The following is a 24895-nucleotide window of genomic DNA, read 5'->3' as shown; positions in this document are numbered from 1 at the left end:
CCGCGTGTCTTCCCCTGTATCTACCCCCATTTCCTGTCTCTCTCCACTGTTGAAAAAAGCCGCTGTGGCCAAGAATGCAAAGAAAAAAAAAATAGTTAGTGTGGGTGCTCCAGCTGGTAATAAAAGGTTAAAGATTGTTGTAGATCAAGAACACCCCCAACAGCACAAAGCAAACCAACAGCCTCCTTCAGCAGGAAAATGTTCTTGCAAGATGTAAAACATTACTTAGTAAACATTACTTGCTTAAAGAAGACAACAATTAGCTTGCAGTTTTGCCCCATTACCCTGATGCAAACTCTGTCAAACACAGATGAAAGTCTTCGCCCAAAATCCACAGGATCCAAAAGATCTGACAGCACCCACAAGATGCCTTCATAGCTTGATCTTTTTTTTTTCTTTCTTTTTTTGCATTATTCTATTGAGATCTGTTGTTATCTGGCAATATCTGTTATTCAAAGTCAAAGAAATAATTATTATCCCCCAGGGGGCAAATAGTTTTGCAGCTAGCGGTGACATTAAAAGAACAAGACACAACAGCAATCTCACATACATAAAGAAACAAATCACCTCATGTTATTTGGCAAACCTATTGCCAAGGTAGCAAAAGAGTTTTTGAACCTGTTGGTGTGACCGTGGCACCACATATCTGCGGCCTGAGGGGAGCAACCTGAAGTGGCCATGAAGTGGATGGCTGGAATCAGCCAGGACAGAGCTGGAGCTTTTCTTAGGATCTTGAGCTTGTGCGCAAGAATAAATCATTCTCATCAGTCTATTTCAATAAAATCTACTTTCAACTCAGTTCAAACTGTTAAAATCTAGTTACCCCTTGAATAGCCACCAGGTCCTGTAGAAAAAATAGAGATTTTTGCCTTGAATGCACAGCCTACCATACCTATAAGCTAAACAAAATTTTAAAGTATATAGGCTAAACATTTACAATTGCCCCCATCTCCACTGTTAACCCTCTAGTCCCCCAAATTGAGAAATCAGAGCAAGAGAAACTCAATAATAACCTAATAAAAAATTCTTACATGACCATATTATGCACTTGATTCAGAATCTTTGCAGTAATTATTTTTGGTGTGGCGCTAATTTCTCTAAAAAATAAAATAAAATGCGCGTGTTGGGGTATTTACGGTAATCACAGGGGAAACCCCAGAGTCTGATTGGTCGAGTGACCGAGTTCTAATGTGTCCTCTCCTCAGCATGTCCACTCCACCCTGGTGTGCTGGTAGGCAGACAAATCGCAGGCTCAATCCACAGAAGTTAGGCACAGCGAACATCATAAGAGTTATGATTAACGGGCATTGAACGGCAGTATTATATTACTCAAAAGCAGGTAAGCTGAGTCACTGTTCTCTAAATTGTAGGAAGAGTGTGTTATCTGAGAACTTCCTGTTTTCTGAGCCAAGAGAAGGTAACAAGAAGAGGGTCTGATGATTGAGTGAGTGAGAGCATTTGGCTAAATCATCTGGATAAAAAGTGCTTAGTGTCGGTGTGCTCTATCAGGTTAAGGATTTCAAACCTTAAGACTTCGCTGATAGCGGTGTTCAAATAAGGACACCCCCCTAGTTTATTTTATATTAAAGCTGGCTAAATGTTAGCTTGTAGCTGCTGTGGTTGTGTGGCTAATGGCTTGTTGCTGGAGTGGTTATCAGTTAGTTTTGGGATTGCTTTATTTTAACATTCCTCCATCTTCCTATTCCCTTAAAAGTAGTAACAGTTAGAGGCAGCTGAATCTCTTTCCTTTAATTACAAGAAGAGAAATTGACTACAGGTTTCGCTAATATTTAACCTCCACCGGTGGGTTTTAACATTCAGTGATCAGACTCTGACGAGATGAACAAGTGTGTGTGTGTGTGAGAAGGACGGAGAATAATAACCTGTCAGTAAGGGCACTCCTAACAGTTATGATAAATCTGTGTCTGATCAGTTGAGGACACTAATAACCTGAAATATTGTTTGTCTTCATACCAGTTTACCCAGATCCTGTGAGGCCATAAAAATTTACACTTAAAATCATGCATGTGTGTGTGATTTTATAGCTTGACAAAGGTGCATAAGAGAGTTAAAGTGAAAACCTTTGTTACTACATTATGACTGTTCTAGGCAACACAGTTATTGTTTGCACCAGTTATTATTCCAGCTTTAATAAGACAAGATTTATTAGCTGTTTATTGTACTGTGTGGCTTATTTGCCTCACCTGTTTACAAAGAAATGAAATTACCAGTACCCATACGGGTACAGGAAGAGATATGGCAGGTGAGATGCCTGATTTCAGCTGAACATTTAGTTAAACATTTTTAAGTCGTGGTTTTTAAGCCTAAAGTATATCAGTATCTACTGCAGTACTTGTGAGCACTTATTGTACATTACAGTAGTAGTACATTTCCAGCCATGACAAGATAATCTGTTTGTGAGTTGTTAACACAACTTAGAAAAACCATTTCACTATTGTTTGGCTTACTATTTAAATCAGTCCAAGAGCACAATCATAGCTGAGGTGGTTGTTTTCATTCATGCTCTGTTTGTAGACAATTACTCCTACAAAAGGTCCAGAGCAGTTTCTGGCTGTAATAGTGTGCATTCATTCTAGCTGTTCCAATAATGATACAGAGCTGGCACATGTGCAAAGATTACCTTGTTTGTTGGCAGACACAAAAAGTACCAAATAAGCAACTAGAGGCTGTCTCAGTGTCTTTGATTTCCAAGACAAGCTAAAAAAAAAAAAAAATCGGGGTGGGGGGACTAGAAATGGAAAAAAAAAGTTTGTATCTACACTGTATCAAACATGATCTCCTCATGTGCCGGGGCTTTTTGTGCTTCAGAAAAGGTTGCAAACCTAACCCGTGGACAAGAAAATTTCTTTGTACTCTGTGAATCACAAAGACTGGAATTCACAGAGGCTGCATCAAGGCAGCTTCATCTGAATATCAAATCAACAGATCATTAAAATGTCTGCTTGTTGTTGGAGCTGCTTATACAGTCTGCTGCTTTAATGCTGCTTTCTAAGCAGTGTCTCATCCAGCTGGCTCTACTTGTTGTTTCCTTCATCAGATATTATGGTTAAATAGAGAGATGCATAATTCAGTGTAATGTGCTTCTCCTGAATTTGTTGATCAGAAAAGATAGGCTGCTTGCATTTGGATTGTGTTCTTGTTTATTTTTTTATAATAGCGTGACTAAACACACTTGTGTTTGCTATCAAAAAGTGAGTCTTATCTTATTTTGAATATTTGTTTAACTCAATGCAACTTTGTATTGTGCTGGTGGTTTTAACTATGATAAAATGAGGATGAATAAGGTAGTGGTGAAAGGAAAGGGGCAGAATAATGCTGACAGCACACGAGCGCCTTTTGTCACATTAACCAACACCAGTTTTGTTCTTTTGCCAGCTGAGCTCAGCTGCATGTTGTTCCAGGCCAGTAAATAAATAAAAATATCTATTTCAAGCCTAGTTGTTTCCGTTTCAACGACTATAGGATTAAATTACATTGAAAACAACTTTGTCAGCCCTGTTTCCTAATCATTTGGCTGTAGTTTCCTCGTGCATCTTGCATTTCAGTTCAGTATCTTTTTGCAGATAGGCAAGCCATGGTTGCTTCACTAAAAGGAACTAGCCTAGAAACTGTGAGTCTGTTTCCTACATAACTTGCTTACAGGTCAAGTTGCATTTCCTCTGACATTAAAGAAGACCAACAGAAATTTTGCGAGATACTAATGTATGCACAAACACGAAACAATTGTATGTAATAATCTTTAAAGAAGAAAAAACATATCTTTATCCAATGTGAATTTGTGAAGTTGTTCTTTCGGTATGTAGGATTTGCAAGTTTTGGTTGAAAGGTAGTATTTACTTTCTGGCTTCGTAGTCAAAGGTGCTTTTAATTGTCTGCCACCTGGAATTTGTCAGAGTGGCGTTAGTTGGAAGTGACTTTTTTTTCCATGCACCTACCACAACACTGCATAATGCTATCTAGCAGTGACTCACTGTTCACATGTATGACATAGCCCTTACAATTACTATACTATTCCAGGCCACCAACAGTAGCTGAATGTATAGTAGTAGCAGGCATGGGTTGTTCATCTGACATCATTTAATAACCTACCCCTATAATACTGGATTTTTGTTCCCTATCTGCTTCAATCTAAAAATTGTAGAAATCTTTGCATTCCTTTGTGTTTGCTCTTCAGACATCATATAATTTCTGCAGTTATTAGTTGGTGTCTTGATTTCTGTCAGTGAGATCCCTGTTGTCTGCCTGTCTTTCACATCGGTCCATTGCTGGCTGATACCACAGTGATTTGTCTTGTTCTGTGTCTTCATGCAGAGCTCATCACAAAAAGGATTATGACAAGCTGTCAAAGCTTTGTTTCTTAGATTACACACTAAATCGCTCCAGGCTACATCCAGATTAATGTCGGCCACTGCTTTCAGCATTTGTAATCCTCAAGTGTGGGACTATCCATGCACACAAAGAAGATTCCTTGGCCACTGTGAATAGGCGTGTGTGTCTGTAAGCCAACACTGCTGTTAGCTTTATATCATAATAAAATGTGATAGTGTCATAGTGTCATATTAGGGCTGTGGTAACTGCATTGCAGGCCTTGACTGTCAGAAACAAGAGAAACTAACATAAACTTTTTGACTCATAACTACCAAGAAGCCAACAAAAGTATCAACAAGTTGTCTTGCACTTGCTCGTAATGTGTCATTGACACAGTTTAGGCTTAACCGGCCGACACCTTAAAATCCGAAACGTGTGCTGCACATAAATACTTTGTCAGTAAAGCGACAATAATTTCTACAGCCAGCTTTTGTGAATCACTTGTCCATGGTCAGTATTTGTTCAGCTTTGTCTGTCTTGTCTCCCTCAGAAACCTGTGGACCTTCCAGAAAGTGCCAGTGGACCTCCCAGACCAGTGACTGTATACCATGTTGTCCAGATTAAGGACAGGCTGTTCCCTGAGGCCCTGCATCTCTGTTTGCAGATGGGTGCATACCAAAGAAAAGGGCAAGCCCCTCATGCTCAGTCCTCGCACCAATAAAGTAGGTGGTCCTGCATTGTGTTGGCATTTTAAAAGAAATGATGATGTCAGCCCTCTCGATCCATGCTAATTATGTCATTATGTGAAGGAGTATGTTTTTTTTGTTTTCTTTTTTTTTATTTGTATCTGCACAGAAAATAATTATAATGAATTTTTTTTAATGTTTTTGTTTGGTTACAGTGTCCAGAAATAGATAAAACTTAACTGCGAGATATTTGATAACAGTGGTTATGAAGTAAGCTTTTAAATTTATCCCTTCTTTAAATTTTAGGGCTACATATTTCCCAGGCTTTTAAGTACCATACTCTATCCCACTGTCAATATCTGTTTAAACCTCAGAAAAAGACTTGTAGGGAGCTTGGCTATAGTGTGACAGATAGGAACTGATTTGAAAGTTCTGTGTGTGTATTAGTCTACATCTAAAGTATGAAATTTATTCAAGAAGTACTTTATGTGTGAAATCTGACACGAACACTAAATGTGTAGTAAACTGAAAAACTGAGCATGTGAAGTTACACTGTATGGACACCATGATATTAGACAGTTCAGGCTGCATCAATTATTTGTATTCCCATATCCATAGCTATTGATTAGTGTTTGATTTTGGGGAGGTTTCCCAACTGCTGAAAGGTAGAAATGACACGTGTAACATGAACCTTATGCTGCCTGAGGTGATGTGGCATTAGTCTGTGCAGCTTGTGCTAAACATAGTCCGGACCAGATAAATATAGATATTCCAGCCTACAAGTAAACTTGCCACTGACCAGCTGGCCAGTTTAAGCATGGAAATTCACAAAGGAAAATATAGCATCCTCAGCTGTGCCAAAGAGTTAAATGTGGATTATTAAACATTGGGTCTCTTTCTTCTAAGTCCCTGTTTGCAAATTATTTAATAATTGATCAACTTATTGATTTATTCTGCCTTACAAAGAGCTGGTTACAGCAGGATGAATATGTTAGTTTAAATGAATCAACACCCCAGAGCCATGCTAACTGTCAGGTAGCAATCTTCCTCTCCAGCTTAATAATCAACCAAAGACCCAGACATGGTTTTAATTCATTTGAAAGCCTGACTCTTAGCCTTGAAGACCTTAATTGAGAAACTCAAAAACCTGTTTTATTTGTTGTTATTTATTGACCAGCTTGCCCTTACTCAGATTTTCTATCTGAATTCTCAGACTTTTTTTTTTTTTATCTTATTTAGTGCCTTCAGTACTCTGGATGGAATTACCTTTGCCTACAACACTGTGAGGAATCTTGGAGTCATTTTTGACCATGATATGTCATTCAGTGTGCATATTAAACAAATATGTAGGATTGCTTTCTGGCATTTGCATAATAGCTCTAAAATTAGAAACATTCTGTCTCAGAGTGATGCTGAAAAACTAGTTCATGGATTTATTAGAATAGAATAGAATGCCTTTATTGTCATTATACAGGATGTACAATGAGATTGGATTACTTCTAGGCTGGACTATTTTAATTCATTAGCATCAGGGGGTGGGGGGTCTAAATGCTCCCTAAAAAGTCTTCAGCGAGAGCATTTACAGGGGCTAGACTAGACAGAGATCATATTTCTAACAAATTAGCTTCTCTTCATTGTATCCCTGTTAAATCCAGAATTGAATTTAAAATCGTTCTGCACTCATACAGTGTCTTGAATAATCAGGCTCCATCTTATCTTAAAGACCTCATACTACCATATTGTTCCAATATAGTATTTTGCTCTTGGACTGCTGGCTTACTTGTGGTTCCTCGGGTATTTTAAAGTAGAATGGGAGACAGAGCCTTCAGGTTTCAGGCCCCTCTTCTATGAAATCAGCTCCCAATTTGGATTTGGGAGACAGACACCCTCTCTACTTTTAAGATTAGCTCATAGGCTTTATCAAAAAGGAGGCTTTAAGTTTTTATCAGGTGACCCTGAACCCTCCCTTATTTACACTGCAATAGGCCTAGGCTGCTGGGGCTTTGCATGATGCAGTGTTTCTTCTTCACGTACCTCTTTTCACTCTGTGTGTCTATAGACCACTCTGCATCTAATCAGTAGTTATTATTAATCTCTGGCTCTCTTCCACAGTGTGTCTTTTGTACTGTCTCCCTCCCCTCAGCCTCAACCAGTCATGGCAGATGGCTGTTCCTCCATGAGCTTAGTTCTGCCAGAGGTTTCTTCCTGTGAAAAAGGGAGTGTTTCCCACTATATAAATAGGGCCTATAGAGCTTTCAGTACTCCCCTCATCCCCAAGTAACTGATAATGGAACTAGCATTCACACAGAAAATAAAACAACCAACCAGAAAGTACTGGCAGGCATATGGCACACTGTAATCTAAAGTTAAAAACATGGTCAAAATGACTGCAAGCAGACTAATTGGCACCCATTTAAAAATCCTGAGTGGGTGTCCAAGTATTTTCAGGCACACAGAAGAGGGACATTCAAATAACTAAGATAAGAAAGCAGCAGTATATAAAACTTTAAATGCATTTTATTTTTTTTTTAGCTTAAATTAAAATTATTGCATAATAATACCTTTTCTGCAAATTTAGATTTATGTTCATGCACTCAAGGAACAAACTTAACTCCATAGTTGGTTGAGTGGTTGAGATTTATTGTTTTAAATTTAAGGTAAAATTCTTCTGCATTATAAGTCTCGAAGTTCTTCTAAATGGCTTCTAAACAGCAGCGTGCCAGCTAGTCATAGATTATAATTACAAGAGCAGAGCACTTGATGAGAATGGCATCAGCAGAAGGTCATTGTGTTTGCAGATCAAATTACTGAAAAATAGCCTGCTGGATGACTTTATGTTAAAGGGCTAGGATCTCAAATTCCTTCACCCTGACTGTATTTATTAGCTGTGTAGTACAAGTGTTCTCTGTGCAGAAAGTGTGATGTAATTTGGGCAGTTTCATTTACTAAAAAATTAATAAGATAACTTCATCCAATATATTCTTGCCTTAGAAGTGTTAAAATTAGATTTTTAAAGTGCTAAACATGGGACTGCTCAAAGCAGTTTCTCTTTAGGAAATGCTCAGCTGCTAAAAATGCTTAACAAAACATTATTTTTAATTTCATGCGAAGTGACAAAAGCTAGATTAGAGGTTTGCGGCATGTGGCGTTGTGCTGAGAGGAACTGATGGCAGAGCTATCTGAAGTGAAATGCTCTATCAGCATGACTCAGCATTTTACCAGGGGAGCCCCAGCATTCATTTCTCGGACAAAATAATCAGCCCCCTTCTGCAGCCCCAGACACGATAGCCTCTCTATGTTACGCCCATATTTCAAAGTGGGGCCTCTACACACATGCTCTTGTGTACTGCAGGAACATGAAAACACTTTGCATGCACCTCTCACCTTCCCCGTCATCTCTTTTAAAAATGGGTGTTTCTGCCCACAGTGGTCTTCATTGGTTTCTTTGAGGCTACTCCTCCTCTCTCGCCCCCACCCTCTTTGCATCCGCCTTTGTCCCCCCTGCAAAATTGTTTTCGTCTGGCTTCTCTCCATACACTCAGTCTGCATTTCCTCCTGTAAAGGCTCAATAGGTCATCTCAGTCAAAGGTCTCATAATGAGGCAGTGCACCCTCTAGTGACAAAACTATATTCCAGTACATGAACATTCCATGAAGTGTTTCATAAAGTTAGTCCAAAAACTGCCATGTTTTCTTCAATATAAAAACTGTGGCCAGTTAAAAGCCATGCTTCGGGTCACGAGTAGGGGGATGGTTGGGCCTGCCCCCAACTACAGGGCAGAAAATAAGTCTTTGTTTTATAGGGTGTGCTGGTAAATTCACAACTGTTAAGAAATAGTCACAGCAGATTTTGATGTCAGTTGCAGGAAGTGTTGCATTAGTACTTACGTGTCCCAAGTAGAGGTGGAAATAGTAGACACAGTAGTGTGCAAAAGTCTTGACCCTCATTTCTTTATATTTTGCTAGGAAAATGGGAACTAGGTGTAGTGATTTATTGGAATGTGCAAAATTATACATGGCAACACAGTATATAAGACAATAGTTTATGCAGTTCTATTCTTCAACATAGCCTGAACTCTCTTAGGTAAGCTTTCTTAATAACTTGACTTTCAGATACTGTTCGTCTGCTGTAGTTGGTTTTTAAGGGCAGTCACTTCTTCTCTTGTTCTCCACCCCTTCAGTTTACTCTGCTTTTTTTTTAAGGACACACTGAACACCATGGGTATCACGTTATTGGTGCAAAAATACAAATATAACAGTGTTAACTTTTTGGCATTTTTTATAGATTCAAGTAAAAATTTATTAAAAATTATGTGTTAAGTGCATGAAGATATAATTTAAAGCTGGTTCTTTGCTGGGTTGTCTGTCATGTGTAGACACAACACTGGTTCATCCCATGAGTTAGGTACCTTTTGTTAGGTTGAATGATTCTTAGATCAGTATTAAGTATATTAACAAACCAAAAATTCCTCTGAAAATGGTCAGATACAAGAACTGGACTGAAATGAGTGAAAAAGCAGCCAATGTCCAAAAGAAAAACTTTGAAAGACCTTCAGAAAGCCTGGAGAACTATTGCTCAAGACCACTTTAAAAATAAAAAAAAAAGGTCTGTTTTCTGTATATCAGTTAATATTAAATGCACCTTTTTTCTTTTGAAAATGTCAAAGCAACAAACTAGAAGCAAAACCTGATCCACTAGAGGTGATAATTCAGATTTAATTTTCAGAAATATGAGAAAAGAAACAAATTGTTTAAAATTTCAGACAGTCGTTATACTTAGGAATTTCTATTTCTTTTTCCAAAAAACGGAAAATATGAGCATTGTTTTGGGGACATTTTCCCTATGCATGTGTTTATGTATACTTTGTGATGTTAATGCTCAATAAAACATATATACAAAAAAAATTTCAGCTAGTCTGACAATATCTCATTATAGGAAATGTTATGAGCAAAAGGACTGGCTGGCTGGCCGGTCGGTCGGTCGGTCGGTCGGTTGGTCGGTCGGTTGGTTGGGGTTTTTAGGAAATGCTTTCCATGAATGGACTGATAAGTACAGTTTTCACTCGTGGTTCATGAAATAAACACTCAATTAGAAATAAAGTATGGCACCCTTGGCTTTTTACAAAAAGAGTTTACACCTTCAAAGTCCGTATGAAAGCATAGCAGCTTTACTTATTTTCTTTACATTTTTGCAAAGATACTGTACACCATTTTAAATCAGTGCTAATTTCTCTACCAGTGAATAGCTGACACGAGAAGAATATCAACATTGTAATAGTCAGTTAGCTCATGTTTTTGTGTTCCTTCGCAGGGTATGGCCTTTTCGCTTCAAGAGCGCCAGATTTTGGGGATACATGGTCTGCTGCCTCCCAAAGTGGAGACTCAGGAAATTCAGGCCCTGCGCTTTCAGAAAAATCTCAAGAAGCTGAACGATCCCCTGGAGAAGTAAGAATGCATTTTTCTTGATGCACTGGAAAGTGTAAACAAGTTTTTAAATAAAAACAATAAAAAGAAAGTACTTGTCTTCCTGTATATTGCTTTGCTCTTTTCTAATTTTTCATTTTCCATACAGGTACATCTACCTGATGGGCATCCAAGAAAGGAATGAGAAGCTTTTCTATAGAGTGTTGATGGAAGACATAGAGGAACTGATGCCAATTGTTTACACTCCCACTGTAGGCCTTGCCTGTACGCAGTATGGACATATCTTTAGAAGACCAAAGTAAGCCCTCAGCAAGGCTGCTAATAATTTGAATCTTTGTAGTTTCTGTTGCTGCAATCCTGCACAACCAGGTTCAGGAAGTGCAGGAAGAAAATTTTGCTGACATGTGCAGAAAGCTTTATGGCAGCAAGCTTGATATGGAGGAGAAGAGAGATTGCTACATGTCTTGACACAGCATATTGACACCCACTTCTGCTATTTCCTAACAGGGAGTGATATACTCAGTGTACATGTCTGAGATTGTCCATGTCTACTTATCTGTCCAAATAAGGCTAACACAGCTCATTTACCTTCAGTCTAGAGAAGTAAGAATGTTATGTATGCAAGGTCCTGTTGGTTCTTCCAAAATTAGAACAGAGAGACTCCCCTCAGGCCTCGTGGTCTCTGCAGAGACCTTTGAGATTCTACCAAAAGAAAGGAGACCTGCTTTAGACAGGAAAAAGCCCTTGCATGTTTTTATTTTAGTGGCTGACTTATTGAACCTTAAGCACATAAGGAATATGTTAAATGAGGTCATCATACTAATGTAAAAAAAAGAAAAAGCCTTGTACTGATGATGCATTTTCTTTTTTTTTCTTTCCCATTTAATTATAGTTAAGATTTTATCATGATTGCTACAATAGCTAAACTGTTATCTTATTCCTCTCTGCAGAGGCTTGTTTATTTCCATTCTGGACAGAGGACACATCCGCTCCATCCTGGACAACTGGCCAGAGACTAATGTTGCAGTGAGTCCCAAAAATCTCACTGTAGTAAATCCTTTTCAGATATTACCTATATTACATTGGAGAAAAGTTTCTTCATGCCATAATTCCTCTTAAACCCACCAACTGTGTACTGTATAAACACTGTAGTTATACAGATTAAAAATATGAAAGATCAGCTAACTAGGATCAATTTTTAATCTACAATTTTACCATTAATGTATTTCCTCCACCTCCTCTTTGTGTAGGTAGTAGTAGTAACTGATGGGGAGCGAATTTTGGGATTAGGGGACCTGGGTGTTTACGGAATGGGAATACCTGTTGGAAAACTTTGCCTGTACACTGCCTGTGCCGGCATCAGACCTGAGAAATGTCTGCCTGTGGTGATCGATGTTGGGACGGACAATAAGGTAGGAAGGCTAGGTGTTGTTTTGTTCCGTTTGCTGTATGTGTGAGAGAATGGAAATGTAATAACTGTATTTGTTCAGTCTTTTCACACTTGTCCTTGAACTCCAATCAGACTCTCCTTAAGGATCCATTTTACATGGGGCTGTACCAAAAGCGAGACCGCTCCCAAGCATATGATGATCTGATTGATGAGTTTATGGAAGCTGTTGTGGACAAATATGGGCAGGACACACTCATCCAGTTTGAGGACTTTGGGAACCACAATGCATTCCGCTTCCTTAGGAAGTACAGGGAGAAGTTCTGTACCTTCAATGATGACATCCAAGGTTCATAACCCCTCACACACCTCAGACCACTATTGTAAAATGTGTTATGTGCAGATCATTTCTACCTTGTTGCATGAGTCGATCTTCCTAATTCACTTTCAGGTTGCACCATATAAAGTATCTTTCCAGCTGGCTCAAGGGCTGCTTTGTGAAACCAGTTTTTACATATTCAGTTAAATTATCAGATGATTTAAGTTTAACTGAGTTTACAGTTCAATTAGTGTTAAGAACAGTTCTGGGTTTCAGCCTAACCATGCAAATGGCTTATGGCGCTAATTGTTAAGTTACTTGGAGCTGTGTATAAAAGCATCACTGCTTTATATTATTGTTGTGGTGTTATGACCTTTATGTTGAATTACTGCTGATGCATTCATGAGTTGTTTTCTTTGAAAACTTTTCTAATTTTGGACAAATTATCATCAGTATTCTGAAGTCTTTGAGGCAAAGACTCGATTCTTCAGTCTTCTGTTTGTCTACATGTTTCCAGGCACAGCATCTGTAGCCCTTGCCGGTCTGTTAGCAGCTCAGAGAGCCATTGGCAAACCGATCACTGAACACCGGGTGCTGTTCCTGGGAGCAGGAGAGGTAAGCTGATTGACATCATTTATTCAGTCAGTCTAAGTTCTCCAGATTTTCCTTGTTTTTTGCCCTGTTCTCTTGAGTCATACTGTTCCCTACTGACCACAAACAAGATAAAAATGAGGATTTGCTGACTAATGGTTTGTTTGGCGCCTATGTCTTAATGTTTTTCTTTTCTTTTTCTCGTAGGCTGCCCTTGGAATTGCCAATCTGATTGTGATGGCCATGATGGAGAAAGGGATGACTCAAGCTGAGGCCAGAAAGAAAATCTGGATGTATGATAAAGATGGTTTACTTGTAAAGGTCAGTTTATGACACAGGAATTAATGATCAGAAAATGGTACAAATCAGTGTAGCCTCCTGGCTGAACCATAGTCTAAATGGTAAACAACATTTGTACTGAACAAGTACTGATTAATAATTGCCTCTAATTTACCTCATGTGACTCCAGGGCAGACTGCAAGAAATGGACCCTAACCAGGAAGCGTTTATCCATGACAGTCCAGGAAATGTACAGAGTTTCCTAGATGCTGTCAACACCATCAAACCTACAGCTATCATTGGTGAGGGAGATGTGTGTGTATGTATATATATATATATATATATGTTTTGTTTTTTGGTTTTTGTTTGTATTCATGTAACTGTAGCCTTGTAGCACTGCGCTCACAATCCTGCATCACGTTTGAGCAGTTGTTCTCCATTAAATATTGTCCATTTTTTATGAAAAATAAAGTGCATTAACATAAAAAAAAAACTGCAGTCACTTGCAAAATAGTTGTTTCAAAGCTGAGTGTAGTTTAATTTCAGACCTTCCTTAAGCAGTAATGATAGATCAATCTCTTTTTTCTTCAGGTGTGGCAGGAGCTGGACCTCTGTTTACCCATGATGTCATCAAGGTCATGGGAACCCTCAATGAACGGCCTATCATCTTTGCCTTGAGTAACCCAACCAATAAAGCAGAATGCACAGCAGAAGAGGCCTACACACTGACAGATGTACCCATTTTTTTTAGGCCTGCTTTTCCCTTTTCTTTTCTTTTTTTTTTTTTTCCTTGACTAACTTTTCAAATCTTTTTTCCTCACCCTCTCACCTCTCATCAGTCTGAAACTTTGTTTCTGTTTCTCACAGGGAAGATGTCTTTTTGCGAGTGGCAGCCCTTTTGGTCCGGTGACTCTGAGCGATGGCCGCGTCCTTACGCCAGGACAAGGGAACAACGCTTATATCTTTCCAGGTGAGAGAAAGAAAAGACGGTGACTATTCAAATTTCACATCAAATGGAAATCCCTAACATGGTATGAATTACAGTAGCCGGCATGCAAAATTTAAGTGCAGTATGTTGTAATTGCTCTGCATGCCTTTCAGGTGTGGGCCTGGCTGTAATCCTGAGTGGAGTGAGACACATCAGTGACACAGTTTTCTTAGAGGCTGCCAAGGTCTGAAGACACCACTAAGTACTTTTCCATCTCCTCTCTAAACCCACTGAAGTTCCTCTTTACCTTTCCCTCACCCCATCCTGTATTTTTTGTTTTTTGATGACTGTATCTTGTATCCATATTCACTACATGCTCATCTCAACTCTTTTTAACCCTTTGATGTCTCCTCTTCCCTCTCTTTCTAGACTCTGGCATAACAGATAACAGATGAAGAGCTTCTCTTTGCTGGGCTGCATTTAATCTGTTAATGCTAATCAGTGCAACAGATGATCGCAATGTGTTTTCTTGCCAGTGTTTTTGATACTTTTCAATATTAAAAACACTGATTTGCAGTAGAAGGGATTTAGTTAGTTATGGAACTTGAACTGACCTAGAAATTATTCTTTATTCTAAAAAGTAATTTTATACTCCTTTCAGACTCTTGCAGAGCAGCTGACAGATAAAGAGCTTGAAGAAGGCAGACTCTACCCTCCTCTGTCCAACATCAGAGAGGTCTCTATCCAGATGGCTGTCAAGGTAAAGCTCCTCAAGGTTATATTTTGGTTGTTGATAAACTTCTAAAGGTCAGTTCAGATATTAACAGTCTCCAGGAAATGTTCTCAGTCTTCATCATGCCCCACCAGCCAGACAAACAGCAACAACTTTCACACACACTGTTGTCCTTTTGTCTTGTTCCTGTATCATTTGTATCTGCCTGTTAATTTTAGTCAATGATAAGCCTTCTCTTTATCACTGCAGGTGGTGGAGTATCTCTATGCTAAAGGCATGGCGTTCCACTACCCTGAGCCTCTGGACAAGAACGCCTTTGTGCGGGCTACTATCTGGAACACCGACTACGAATCCTTCCTGCCAGACACCTATGACTGGCCAGATGTCAGCTTTACCCCGAAGTCTAACTAGGAATGGGGGGACACTCACTGTGGCTCATGTCATAATGGCCTTCTCTTCCTTTGTTTTTTTTTTCTGCTTTATACCTAATCACAGATTTTCTAAGATTACCTTAGTGCCAGCATGTGACCATGCTGCTACATTTTCACTAAATCAGTCTTATTGGATCTGTGAACAGTTAAAGTGGAAAGTGAAGAGAAGGACATTCAGATGAGATCAGCCATTCTTTATTTACATGACACTTCTTTATCCTCTGCATCACATGTAAACCTGCACAGAACCAGAGGGCCACCTGGTGGTGGAAATGGGCAATGGTTAAATCTATTTTCCATGCTGTGAAAACTCCAGTACTGAACTTGCATAAAAATATAACAGGTAAATGAGATTATGCTGCGTTTTTAACCAAAGTCTGCAGGGACACCTGGATCACTCCTGAAGGTTTTTTTTTTTTCACTTATTTTAAGATGTAGTTATTTAACTGTATGTCGAATCTAATAATGACTCTAATGATGTAATTTTTGTAGTGTACATTTCTGATGCATAGCTGTCTTTAGTTAGCGCGCACATTCTTTATTTTTATTCCATCTCCTAGTATTTGCCAGTTAGCCAGAGATTACCTCAGCTGTTTAGCATTTGTTATTGTCCAGTATGTATATATAGATTGCCCTTGTCCACACCAAGTGAGCCTCTGGTCATTTTTACTGTGTTCATTAATAATACCCAGTATAAGACATCTAGAGAAACAGAGAAAACATTACAATTCTGGGTAGAAGTGACGTGAGTATTTAAAGAATAACCTCTTAGCTGAAAGTGAAATTTTCTGAAGGGAAGATGGCATTCTGCAGGTAGACAACATTTCAACATCCACTCCAGCCTTTTATTTTGTTTGAGTAATTGTCACGTAGTATTTATTTCTTTTAAATTTATTTTATTTTGCCTTTGGTTTTGAAAAGCCTGTCATCAACACTCCTTAAGGAATGGTATTATGAAGAATGTATCTCTTAAAATGAACACTTTTGTTTAAGGGAATATTTAAGAAAATACGTGCAGTATGAAATGTCAGATCAGTATTTATGTTGTGAAATGTACATTCACTTTTGACATTCTGCTTTTGACATCCATGTGTATTGTCCGTTTTACTCCTTTTGTATAGTCGGAGCAGATTATACAAAGCAACAAAGTCACAGGCCAAGCTTCTCTTCAATGTTGTGATTTGTCATGAGGTTCAAATACAGTCGGGTGTTTAAACATAAAAAGTTAAGATTTGCTTATGTAGTAAGTCTGTTTTGAATCTGTTCAGAGATGAATTACCAGCCAAGTGATTTTAAACCAGACTGTAGGAATAAAAAGACCAAGAAGCCCTGCTGGGAAAGGTCAAAGACATTTTGAGCAGATTCTGACCTTTTGAAATGAGTTTTCATCCTCGCTCACCTAACTGGTTTTTCATGCTAAATGGCGATAGTGCCTAAACATTGTATAGACTGGCAAAATATTTTCCTGATAAAGAGCAAGTCAACTATACTGTGTATTTTTTTTTCTTTTCCATGTGTAAATTTGATGTACTGTACTAATAGCAGTAGGACAGATTGCTGACAGTTAACCTGCCAAAGTTAAGTAAAAGTAGAGTGTTTCATGTAAAATGCAACAATATAATCTTTGATCATATTCACAAGACACACACACAAAAAAAAGTTTTGTCAGTTAAGGACCAGTAAAGTTTTGCCACAGGGGTGTGACAATAATGCACATTTGTCTTCAGAGAGATGTGTGTGAATATGGAGATGGTTTACAGATTAAAGTAAGAAAACAAGTATTTTTAAAAGACCACTTACATCAGGCTAGAAATGCTTCATATGCAGTGATTTTTCCCTGTAACCATACCAGCAAAACGCTTTCTTGAGTCACTGGATACTGTCGAGGTCAAAGATGCTTGATTTTTTTTTTTTTTCCTTTAAATTGTCACCCACCCATATATTCACTGTACATTTTTACTTAAGGACCTTCTAACAACATACATTGAAGTGCCTGCACACATTTCAGTGTCTCTTCATAGTCACTCCTATGCCTGATTGTGTAAACATCACAATATGCTGAAAGCAGAGCTGATAACTAAGCCACACTATAATTATTGAAATTATTGTTTTGGTATAAAATAGTGTAACTGTAGTGTTCAGCATACGGTGTTTTCCCTGAAAGGACTGTACAGCTCCAGGTTGTTAGCATTTGTGAACACTTAATATATTTCAGTAGTTGTACTTAAAGTGTTTACATATAGTTTCTTTAACGCCATTAAGATGTTTGCTCATGTGTCTATTGAAATGTTGTTAACTGTAACTGTCTTCTTTGAGTTTTTGCTGTTTTGTCAGGTTACTGGTTTGTTCATGTAATTCTCCCAAGTTTGCATTTATATAGTGCTGTGCCCATGCAGTCTGTCTCTGAAATGTATTTTTGATGCAGTTGTATAGCCAGCTGAAGTGTTTGTGACACTTTGTTGTACTTAAGGTGTTAGGACTGCAGAATAAAACCTATTTTTACATCGGCTCCCTTTGCCTTTTGCGTTTACTTTTTTTTTTTTTTTTTAAACCTTGACTGATCAATCTAAGGATTTCATCCTTATACCTAATGCCAGTCAGAGTGTTATTGCCTAGCCTGTAGCGGTCTGCATCCCTCCATGAATATGCCTCGCCAGACCATCACTGACCCACCACAAAACCGATCATGCTGAACGTTGTTACAGGCTGCATAACATTCTCCACAGCTTCTCCAGACCCTTTCACATCCGTCACATGTACTCAGGGTGAACCTCCTCTCATCTGTTAAAGAGAGGGTGCCAGTGGTGGATCTGCCAATTCTGGTACTCTATGGCAAATGCAATTGGGCTCCATGGTGCTGGGCAGTGGGCAAATGGCCCCCTAGAGGACATCAGGCCCTCAGGTCTGTTTCTGATTGTTTGGTCACAGACATTCACACCAGTGGCCTGCTGGAGGTCATTTTGTTCCTCCTTGCACAAAGGAGCAGATACTGGTCCTGCTGATGGATTCAGGATCTTCTACGATCCTGTCCAGCTCTCTTTACCTGTCTACCGTAATCTTCTCCATGTTCTTGAGACTGTGTTGGGAGACAGCAAATCTTCTGGCAATGCCATGTATTCATTTGCCATCCTGTATGAGTTGGACTACCTGTGCAACCTCTATAGGGTCCAGGTATTGCCTTGTTAGGTCATGATTTTAGGGGTCCCTATCTTCCTTTTTGGCCAATATGAAGTAGATTCAATTAAAACCAAAGTTAACAAAAGAATCACTGGGATGAGCAGGCTGTTTATTAGACATATTAATTTAAGACTAGAATACACACACAAAGAGGGAGAGAGAGGAAAGCAGAAAAAGAAAGAGAAACAAAGAGTCAGAGTGAGACAAAGTGCAGGCGCATCATTTTATAACCTGAAGGAGGTAACTGCCCACTTGCCTTTGACCCCTCTCAATTTGCATAAGTCTCAGCCCCTGGAAACTTGAACCCCAACAATCATCTTTTGGGCTCTACTAACCAGCTCCTTTTACGCAAGCTCAAAGACACACCTCACTGGGGTACCTCATAGTTTACGACAGGTTTTGACAGGCGCTGTGATGATGGATCTTTTCCAATTAAAACTACTGCTATAAAAACACTTTTAGACAGTTCATTAATTAGACAGAATTTATACCCACACTAATTCATATTACACAAACACAGGTGGGTCTACAGAACCAAATTTCAAGGGTCACATAGTCATAAAGCAACTTGAATTATATCATAAAGGTGATACAATGTCATGTGAACCAAAAGTGTGCATTAGATAAAAGTGAGGCCCTAAACATAAATGAGAGTGGATATAACAGGCCTCAAATCTATCATTCTAATCTAAGCATACAGTGCGGATTTAATCCAGCATATGTGACCCTAGAATTGTCAATAAACAATATAAGAATAATAGCTGTAAATACCATTATCACAGTAATAAAATATTCCCAACAGACAGTAATGACACTGACCCACCAAATGCAGAACTAGTGAAAAAACAGTCAGAAAAGATGAGGAGGGAAAAGATATCAGTGGCCTCCATCTTTGTTAAGCCATTCCTGTTTTTGGGGTTGTCTCATTGTTGCCCCTCTCTCTGATTAACAACCCCCTCTGCTACGTAACTGACCAAATCAATATTCCAGAGGTTTAACTTATTTTTTTGCTAGACTCTTATTAAAAAGTGTTCCTTTTTATTTTTTGAGCAGTGTATAATTATTTTAACTGCTGTTAATAGTTATTTGCTCCTATTTGCATTTGAAACTCATAAAACAAAACAAAAAAACAACAACAACAAAAAAAACCAAACCAAAACAACCAAACAAAAATAGGACCACTACAGTGAAGCTTCTTTTTGAACCCTTTTAAAATTGGTATTAGTCATCTGGCAGATCTGGCCATAATCTAATCCTGCAGACACCAAAGTAGGTTCCTCTTGTAAAACAGCTAGGAGTTGTTAGGAGATGGGTGTATGAATCAGGGCTGACCCATGTCTGTCCTGGGACTGGATGCTGATGTGGTGGAGAAGTGCAAGTACTCAGGCATCAACATTGACACCAAGCTGAGTTGGAGGACAACACATACGCTGTATACAAAAAGTGGAGGCTCTGTTTCCTAAGAAAGACAAGATCTCTTCAACATGCACAGCAAAATGACGGAGATACTCTATCACTCAGTTGTGGCGAGTGCAGTGTACCTCGCTGCAGTCTGCTGGAGGAGCAACAGACACCAACAGACTTAAATAAACCGATTAGGAAGGCTATATAAAGAAAATCGAATTGAATTTTGAATTATCATCATTATTATTACAACTGTGTAACAAAAGCATTTCCCAAATATGGGATAAATAAAATACTCATCTCAACTCAATAATGTGACGGCAAAATTACGACCAATCAGACTTAACCTGAGACATCACTAATCTTACGTCATCAGCACGGGACAGTTCTTTTATTGACATGGCACGCTCGTTGTGGTGTGGAAGGAAGTAGTTAATCTATTTCTCAAGTTTTCAACCAACTCTGGGAGGATGACCATGGATTTGACTTTCCTCGGGACCGGCTCGGCTTACCCGTCCCCTTATCGCGGTGCTTCGGCTCTGGTGCTGCGGACGGACGGGGAGTGCTGGCTGTTTGACTGCGGAGAGGGAACCCAGACCCAGCTGATGAAGAGCCAGCTCAGAGCCGGTGTGTTACTGCAGCTACACACACACACACACACACACACACATACATATATATATATTTTGTCTTGCCTTCAAATGTTTCTGGGAAAGTAAAACAAACTCTTGCCCCGAAACCTCTGTTAAAATATACTTAATACTCACGCTCCACCTGTTCATCCTGTCATCGAAACAAATCTGTTCATGGCTTTCCAAATCTAAACTCCACTTTTTTTTTTTTAGGCTAATTAGGGCTTCGTTATATAGGTGGTCATTCAAATATATCTTACTTATTTACCACCTTACTCAAAAAAAAAAAAAAAACAGGTAGGGTTGTCATGATTTATGAAGCATTGCATTTTTATATATTTTTTCTGCCTTGTGTTCTTTCAGTGTAATCAACATCTTTGCTGTCATTTATTTATTTTTAAGGCAATTTTTTGGTAATTAAAAAAATAAATAATGACCAAGATAAAAATCCTTATCTCTATCATGATATAAATTCACTTTTCGGCAAAATACCTGATGTGATATTAAGGCGTGTTAAACTGTAAAAATATGTTTTTTCCCACATAGGGCGAATCACCAAAGTTTTCATCTCCCACTTACATGGAGATCACTTGTTTGGTTTACCCGGTCTCCTCTGCACTGTGAGTCTCAACACCAGCGCTGACCCTCAGCAGGGTCTGAACTGTGTAGACATCTATGGACCACGAGGTCTCAGACACTTCCTCAGAGTGGCTCTTGGCGTCACCGGATCACAACTGCTCTTCTCTTATGCAGGCAGGTCCAAGGCCTGATGTCTAAATCTAAATTCTGTCAGAAATTTCTGCTGTTCCTTAAACAAACCTTTAAGAAATGTAGAAAATGGCTTAGATATCCTGCTTGCTGTTCATCCAGCAAATAATTCAAGTGTTAAGCAAGTCATACCTTGGCTTAAACCTGATATAGTTTATATTTTTTCTCTTGGTTATTAGTGCATGAATTGGAGCCCACAACTGACCAGAGTCCAGAAGAGGGACAACTTAACCCTGAGGTGGGTAGTTGATTCTGGTAGTACTATGTAGTAAAGCATCACTCCTCCGTAGTGTTAGTTGCTATTTTTGATGCAATGCACTAGAACTAATGTGCACTGTTGCTAAAACATTACAAAATTAACCTTCTTAAAATATGGAATGCATATATTTTATTTATAAAATGATAAAGGTAATTCCTGTTGGCTCCCGTACAAAATAGACTGCTGCCTGGGCTATAATTTTGGTCATCCCCAAATATTCACACCCATCCTGACTATGTAGGTTCTATTTAATCCTGGTTTTTATCCAGTGGTTTTGTCTTTGTCCTGCTAGACCTCAGTGCAGCATTCAGTAAGACTAAAAGACTAAAATACACCATTGGTATTAAGAGAAATGGACTGCACTTGTTTGAATTGTGTTTATTCGTTAGAATTAAAATTTTGATGTAAACTCTGGGACATCAAAGTTAGTCATGGCGTTCCACAGGGTTCTGTGGTGGGACCGATATCTTTCACATAATACATGCTTCCCTTAGGTGTTATTAGAAAACTGTCTCAACTTCCACCAGACAAAGTCCTGAATGCCTAGTAATTTTTCACTTCTACATTCAGACAAAACTAAAGTTATTGTATTTTACCCTAAAAATCGTACTCTCACAGGAAATTATTACCATCAGCAAGGACAAACAACTGAAACAAAAAAACAAATATTTGAATAACGAGGAAATCTAGGATCTGCTGGTATCCCAGAATCCCCCAAACACACACACAAAATTATTTGGTATCTTTCCTTTAAAGAAAAAAAAAGCCACAATGTTACTCACTGACAAAAGCTTAATGTTCCTGTGCATACAGGAATGGCTAAGAGCAAAACATTCGGAAGTGGCCTTCTGTGACCCCTGATCTAAATCCTACTGAACATTTATGGAAGGAGCTGAAACATGCAGTCTGGCTTAGCCAGCCTTCAAACCTGAGGCAGCTGGAGCAGTTTGCTCATTAGAACTGGGCCAGAAATACTGGCAATATTAAATATCTAGGCAGTATTTTCCTCCAAGCTTCCAGATGTGTTCAGCCTTAATTTCACTTCACTGCTCAAATCATTGCAAGATGATTCCAGTAATTAATGCCTTTCTAAGCCTCTTACCCCTAAGTTGAACCATCCCACTGTGTGCTAAACCCTTACTCTAAACCTAATTTGAAATTTTACTGTAAAACCAGATCTCAACCCTCAAAAAGACCTTGAAGAGGAATGAAAACTCAGAGCTGGCCAAAGACTAATACAAACATGTCTTTCTGTCCTCAGATGACAGCAGGGTGCAGTCCTCTCCATCCACAGGAGCAACCGGGCAGAACGATCCACCTGGATGTCTCCAGTGAGAGTTATCTACTCTTTGAAGACCAGAGGTTTGTGGTCAAAGCCTTCAGGTTGTTTCACCGCATCCCTTCTTTTGGTTTTTGCATCCAGGAGCGTGATCGACCTGGAAGGTTGAAAACTGAAATCCTAAAGGAACTAGGTGAGAAGTATTATCTGTTCTTTTGATATTTCTTCATTATTTGTGCAGTATTAAAAATACAATTTTCCCTGCATGTAAAGTAGAGGGAAAAAAAACTGTCAGCAATTCTTTGGCATTTTTTAATACAACAAACCATTTCAGAAAAATAACCCTTCCAACTGGTCTCATTTTGTGTCCCTCAGGCCTGAAACCAGGGCCTCTCTATGGGCGCCTCAAAGCTGGGGAGTCAGTAACTCTTGAAAGTGGGCGTGTGGTGCAGCCTAGGGAGGTGTTAGAAGAAGCTATCCCAGGGAGGAAAATCTGCATTTTAGGGGACTGTAGCTCAGTGCTCGGGGAAGGGCCGCAGAGGTTGTGCAGTGGAGCGGACATTCTGGTTCATGAGGCCACCCTTGGGAACGAGCACCGAGAGAAAGCAGTGGACCATGGGCACAGCACGCCTGAGATGGCAGCGGCAGTAGCTCGGGCTTGCAGTGCACGGGGACTGGTGCTAAACCACTTCAGTCAGCGGTACAAACCCAGCGCCATGGTGAAGGAAGGGGATGAAGACCATGTTTCAGAGCTGAAGAGACAGGCTGAAGAAGCTCTGCAGGACACTAGGACAGAAGTGACTCTAGCAGAGGACTTTCTCACTCTACAGATCCCTCTCAGAAGGTCAAGGTAACAGACAGTTTAGTTTGTATGATGCTGGTAGTGTGTTAACTACTTTTGTGTTTGCTGTATATTCTGTCCTTGTTATGATGAAAAGTGAAGTTACATTTTTTTTATAAAAGAGCCTAATTTTGGCACTCTTAATACTCTACTTTATCCAACTTGTTTTTAATTAATAAACCTGGAATTAGTCAAATATAATGAACTGACCAACAACCCCCCCCCCCCCCCCACCCCCCCCCCCCCAAAAAAAAAAATCAGCTCAAGGTCCACTTGTTTGCATGTTCTAAATTATCACTATTTTAACATTATTCCCATTCCCACATTATTTCAATTTTTGTGACTTTTAATACATGTTGGCTGCTGCTTCAGCTCAAGCTTGATTACTTTGCTAGGTTATATTCCTATATAAAAGCAGAGGTGCTGAGTGGATATATCATTTTGCAGTTACTGTGTCCTGCAGCAACTGTGTCACTATTTGTGGAAGAATTTCTGTTTCAGCTCTGAAGTTTTGGCTGGACTGTGAATTTCTGTGTGTGTAGATGGGACCAGATTTGCTGATGTATCACATTTCATTGCCATATAAATCACAAACCGCATATAAATTGACATTTTGTTCCTATTCATTTGCCAATTGAAAGTAGACTTATCCATTCTCTTCCCCTTATCCTGTTCAGGGTCGCTGGAGCCTATCCCAGCTGACATAGGGAGAGAGACAGGGTACACCCTGTACAGGTTGCAAGCTTGTTGCAGGTTAACACATGGGCAATTTAGAGTGGCCAATTAACCTAACTCCAGTAACTTCATGTCTTTGGACTGTGGGAGAACATGCAAACTCCATACAGAGAGGCGTGGGCCAAGGTGGAATCAAACACAGGCCTTCTAGATGTCATTCTGTGAGGCAGTAGTGCTAACCACCACGCCACCGTGCTGCCTGATCCTGTTTTTTAAAAATAAGGATAGCAGACTCACTTCATCTTATTAATGCACTAAAGTTTCTTTAAAGATGGCAACTGACAGGGAGTGGTCACAGACCACTTCAGGGTTGCTGACATAGGGTAAGAGGCAGGGTACACCCTGTACAGGTCGTCAGCCTGTTGCAGGGCCAACACAGAGAGAAAGACAACCATCCACACTCATGGGCAATTTAGAGTGGCCAATTAACCTAACCCCAGTAAGTGCATATCTTTGGACTGTGGGAGAAAACCTATGCCGACACAGGGAGAACATGCAAACTCCACACAGAGAGAGAGAGGCCTGGGCCAAGGTGGAATCGAACCCAGGACTCCCAGATGGTATTCTAACTGTGAGGCAGCAGTGCTAACCACCATGCCATCATGCTGCCCATATTTGAAGCAATCATTTCAAAAGTAAAAATACGGCAGGCTCATTACACCCAGTCCTAATAATTTTGGTCATTCCAGTTTCC

The 24895-nt window shown here is 39.4% G+C and overlaps 2 protein-coding genes across 3 annotated transcripts; both read left to right on the top strand.

Moving 5' to 3' along the window:
• Nucleotides 1–1195: 1195 nt before the first annotated feature.
• me2 (malic enzyme 2, NAD(+)-dependent, mitochondrial) lies at nucleotides 1196–17609 on the top strand. Of its 2 annotated transcripts, none has more exons than XM_030737326.1 (15): nucleotides 1196–1339; nucleotides 4880–5051; nucleotides 10326–10459; nucleotides 10587–10736; nucleotides 11389–11464; nucleotides 11689–11850; nucleotides 11961–12174; nucleotides 12662–12759; nucleotides 12943–13056; nucleotides 13205–13316; nucleotides 13606–13748; nucleotides 13882–13984; nucleotides 14116–14186; nucleotides 14604–14702; nucleotides 14925–17609. In XM_030737326.1, exons 2-15 carry the CDS (start codon nucleotides 4938–4940, stop codon nucleotides 15084–15086), a joined length of 1752 nt encoding a protein of 583 aa, XP_030593186.1. In that variant the 5' UTR covers nucleotides 1196–1339; nucleotides 4880–4937; the 3' UTR covers nucleotides 15087–17609. The 2 variants fall into 2 exon arrangements, with proteins under 2 accessions (XP_030593186.1, XP_030593187.1); XM_030737327.1 differs by lacking the exon at nucleotides 1196–1339 and adding an exon at nucleotides 1370–1444.
• Nucleotides 17610–20092: 2483 nt separating this feature from the next.
• On the top strand, nucleotides 20093–23674 carry elac1 (elaC ribonuclease Z 1). Its single transcript, XM_030738068.1, has 5 exons — nucleotides 20093–20314; nucleotides 20866–21072; nucleotides 21267–21325; nucleotides 22608–22818; nucleotides 23001–23674. The coding sequence occupies exons 1-5, from the start codon at nucleotides 20158–20160 to the stop codon at nucleotides 23477–23479; spliced, it is 1113 nt and encodes a 370-aa protein (XP_030593928.1). The 5' UTR covers nucleotides 20093–20157; the 3' UTR covers nucleotides 23480–23674.
• Nucleotides 23675–24895: the final 1221 nt, after the last annotated feature.

Source organism: Archocentrus centrarchus, chromosome 9 (assembly GCF_007364275.1).
Source record: "Archocentrus centrarchus isolate MPI-CPG fArcCen1 chromosome 9, fArcCen1, whole genome shotgun sequence".
Lineage (NCBI taxonomy): Eukaryota > Metazoa > Chordata > Actinopteri > Cichliformes > Cichlidae > Archocentrus > Archocentrus centrarchus.
Note: the sequence above shows the minus strand (reverse complement) of the source record. Positions and strands in the feature narration are given on the sequence as shown.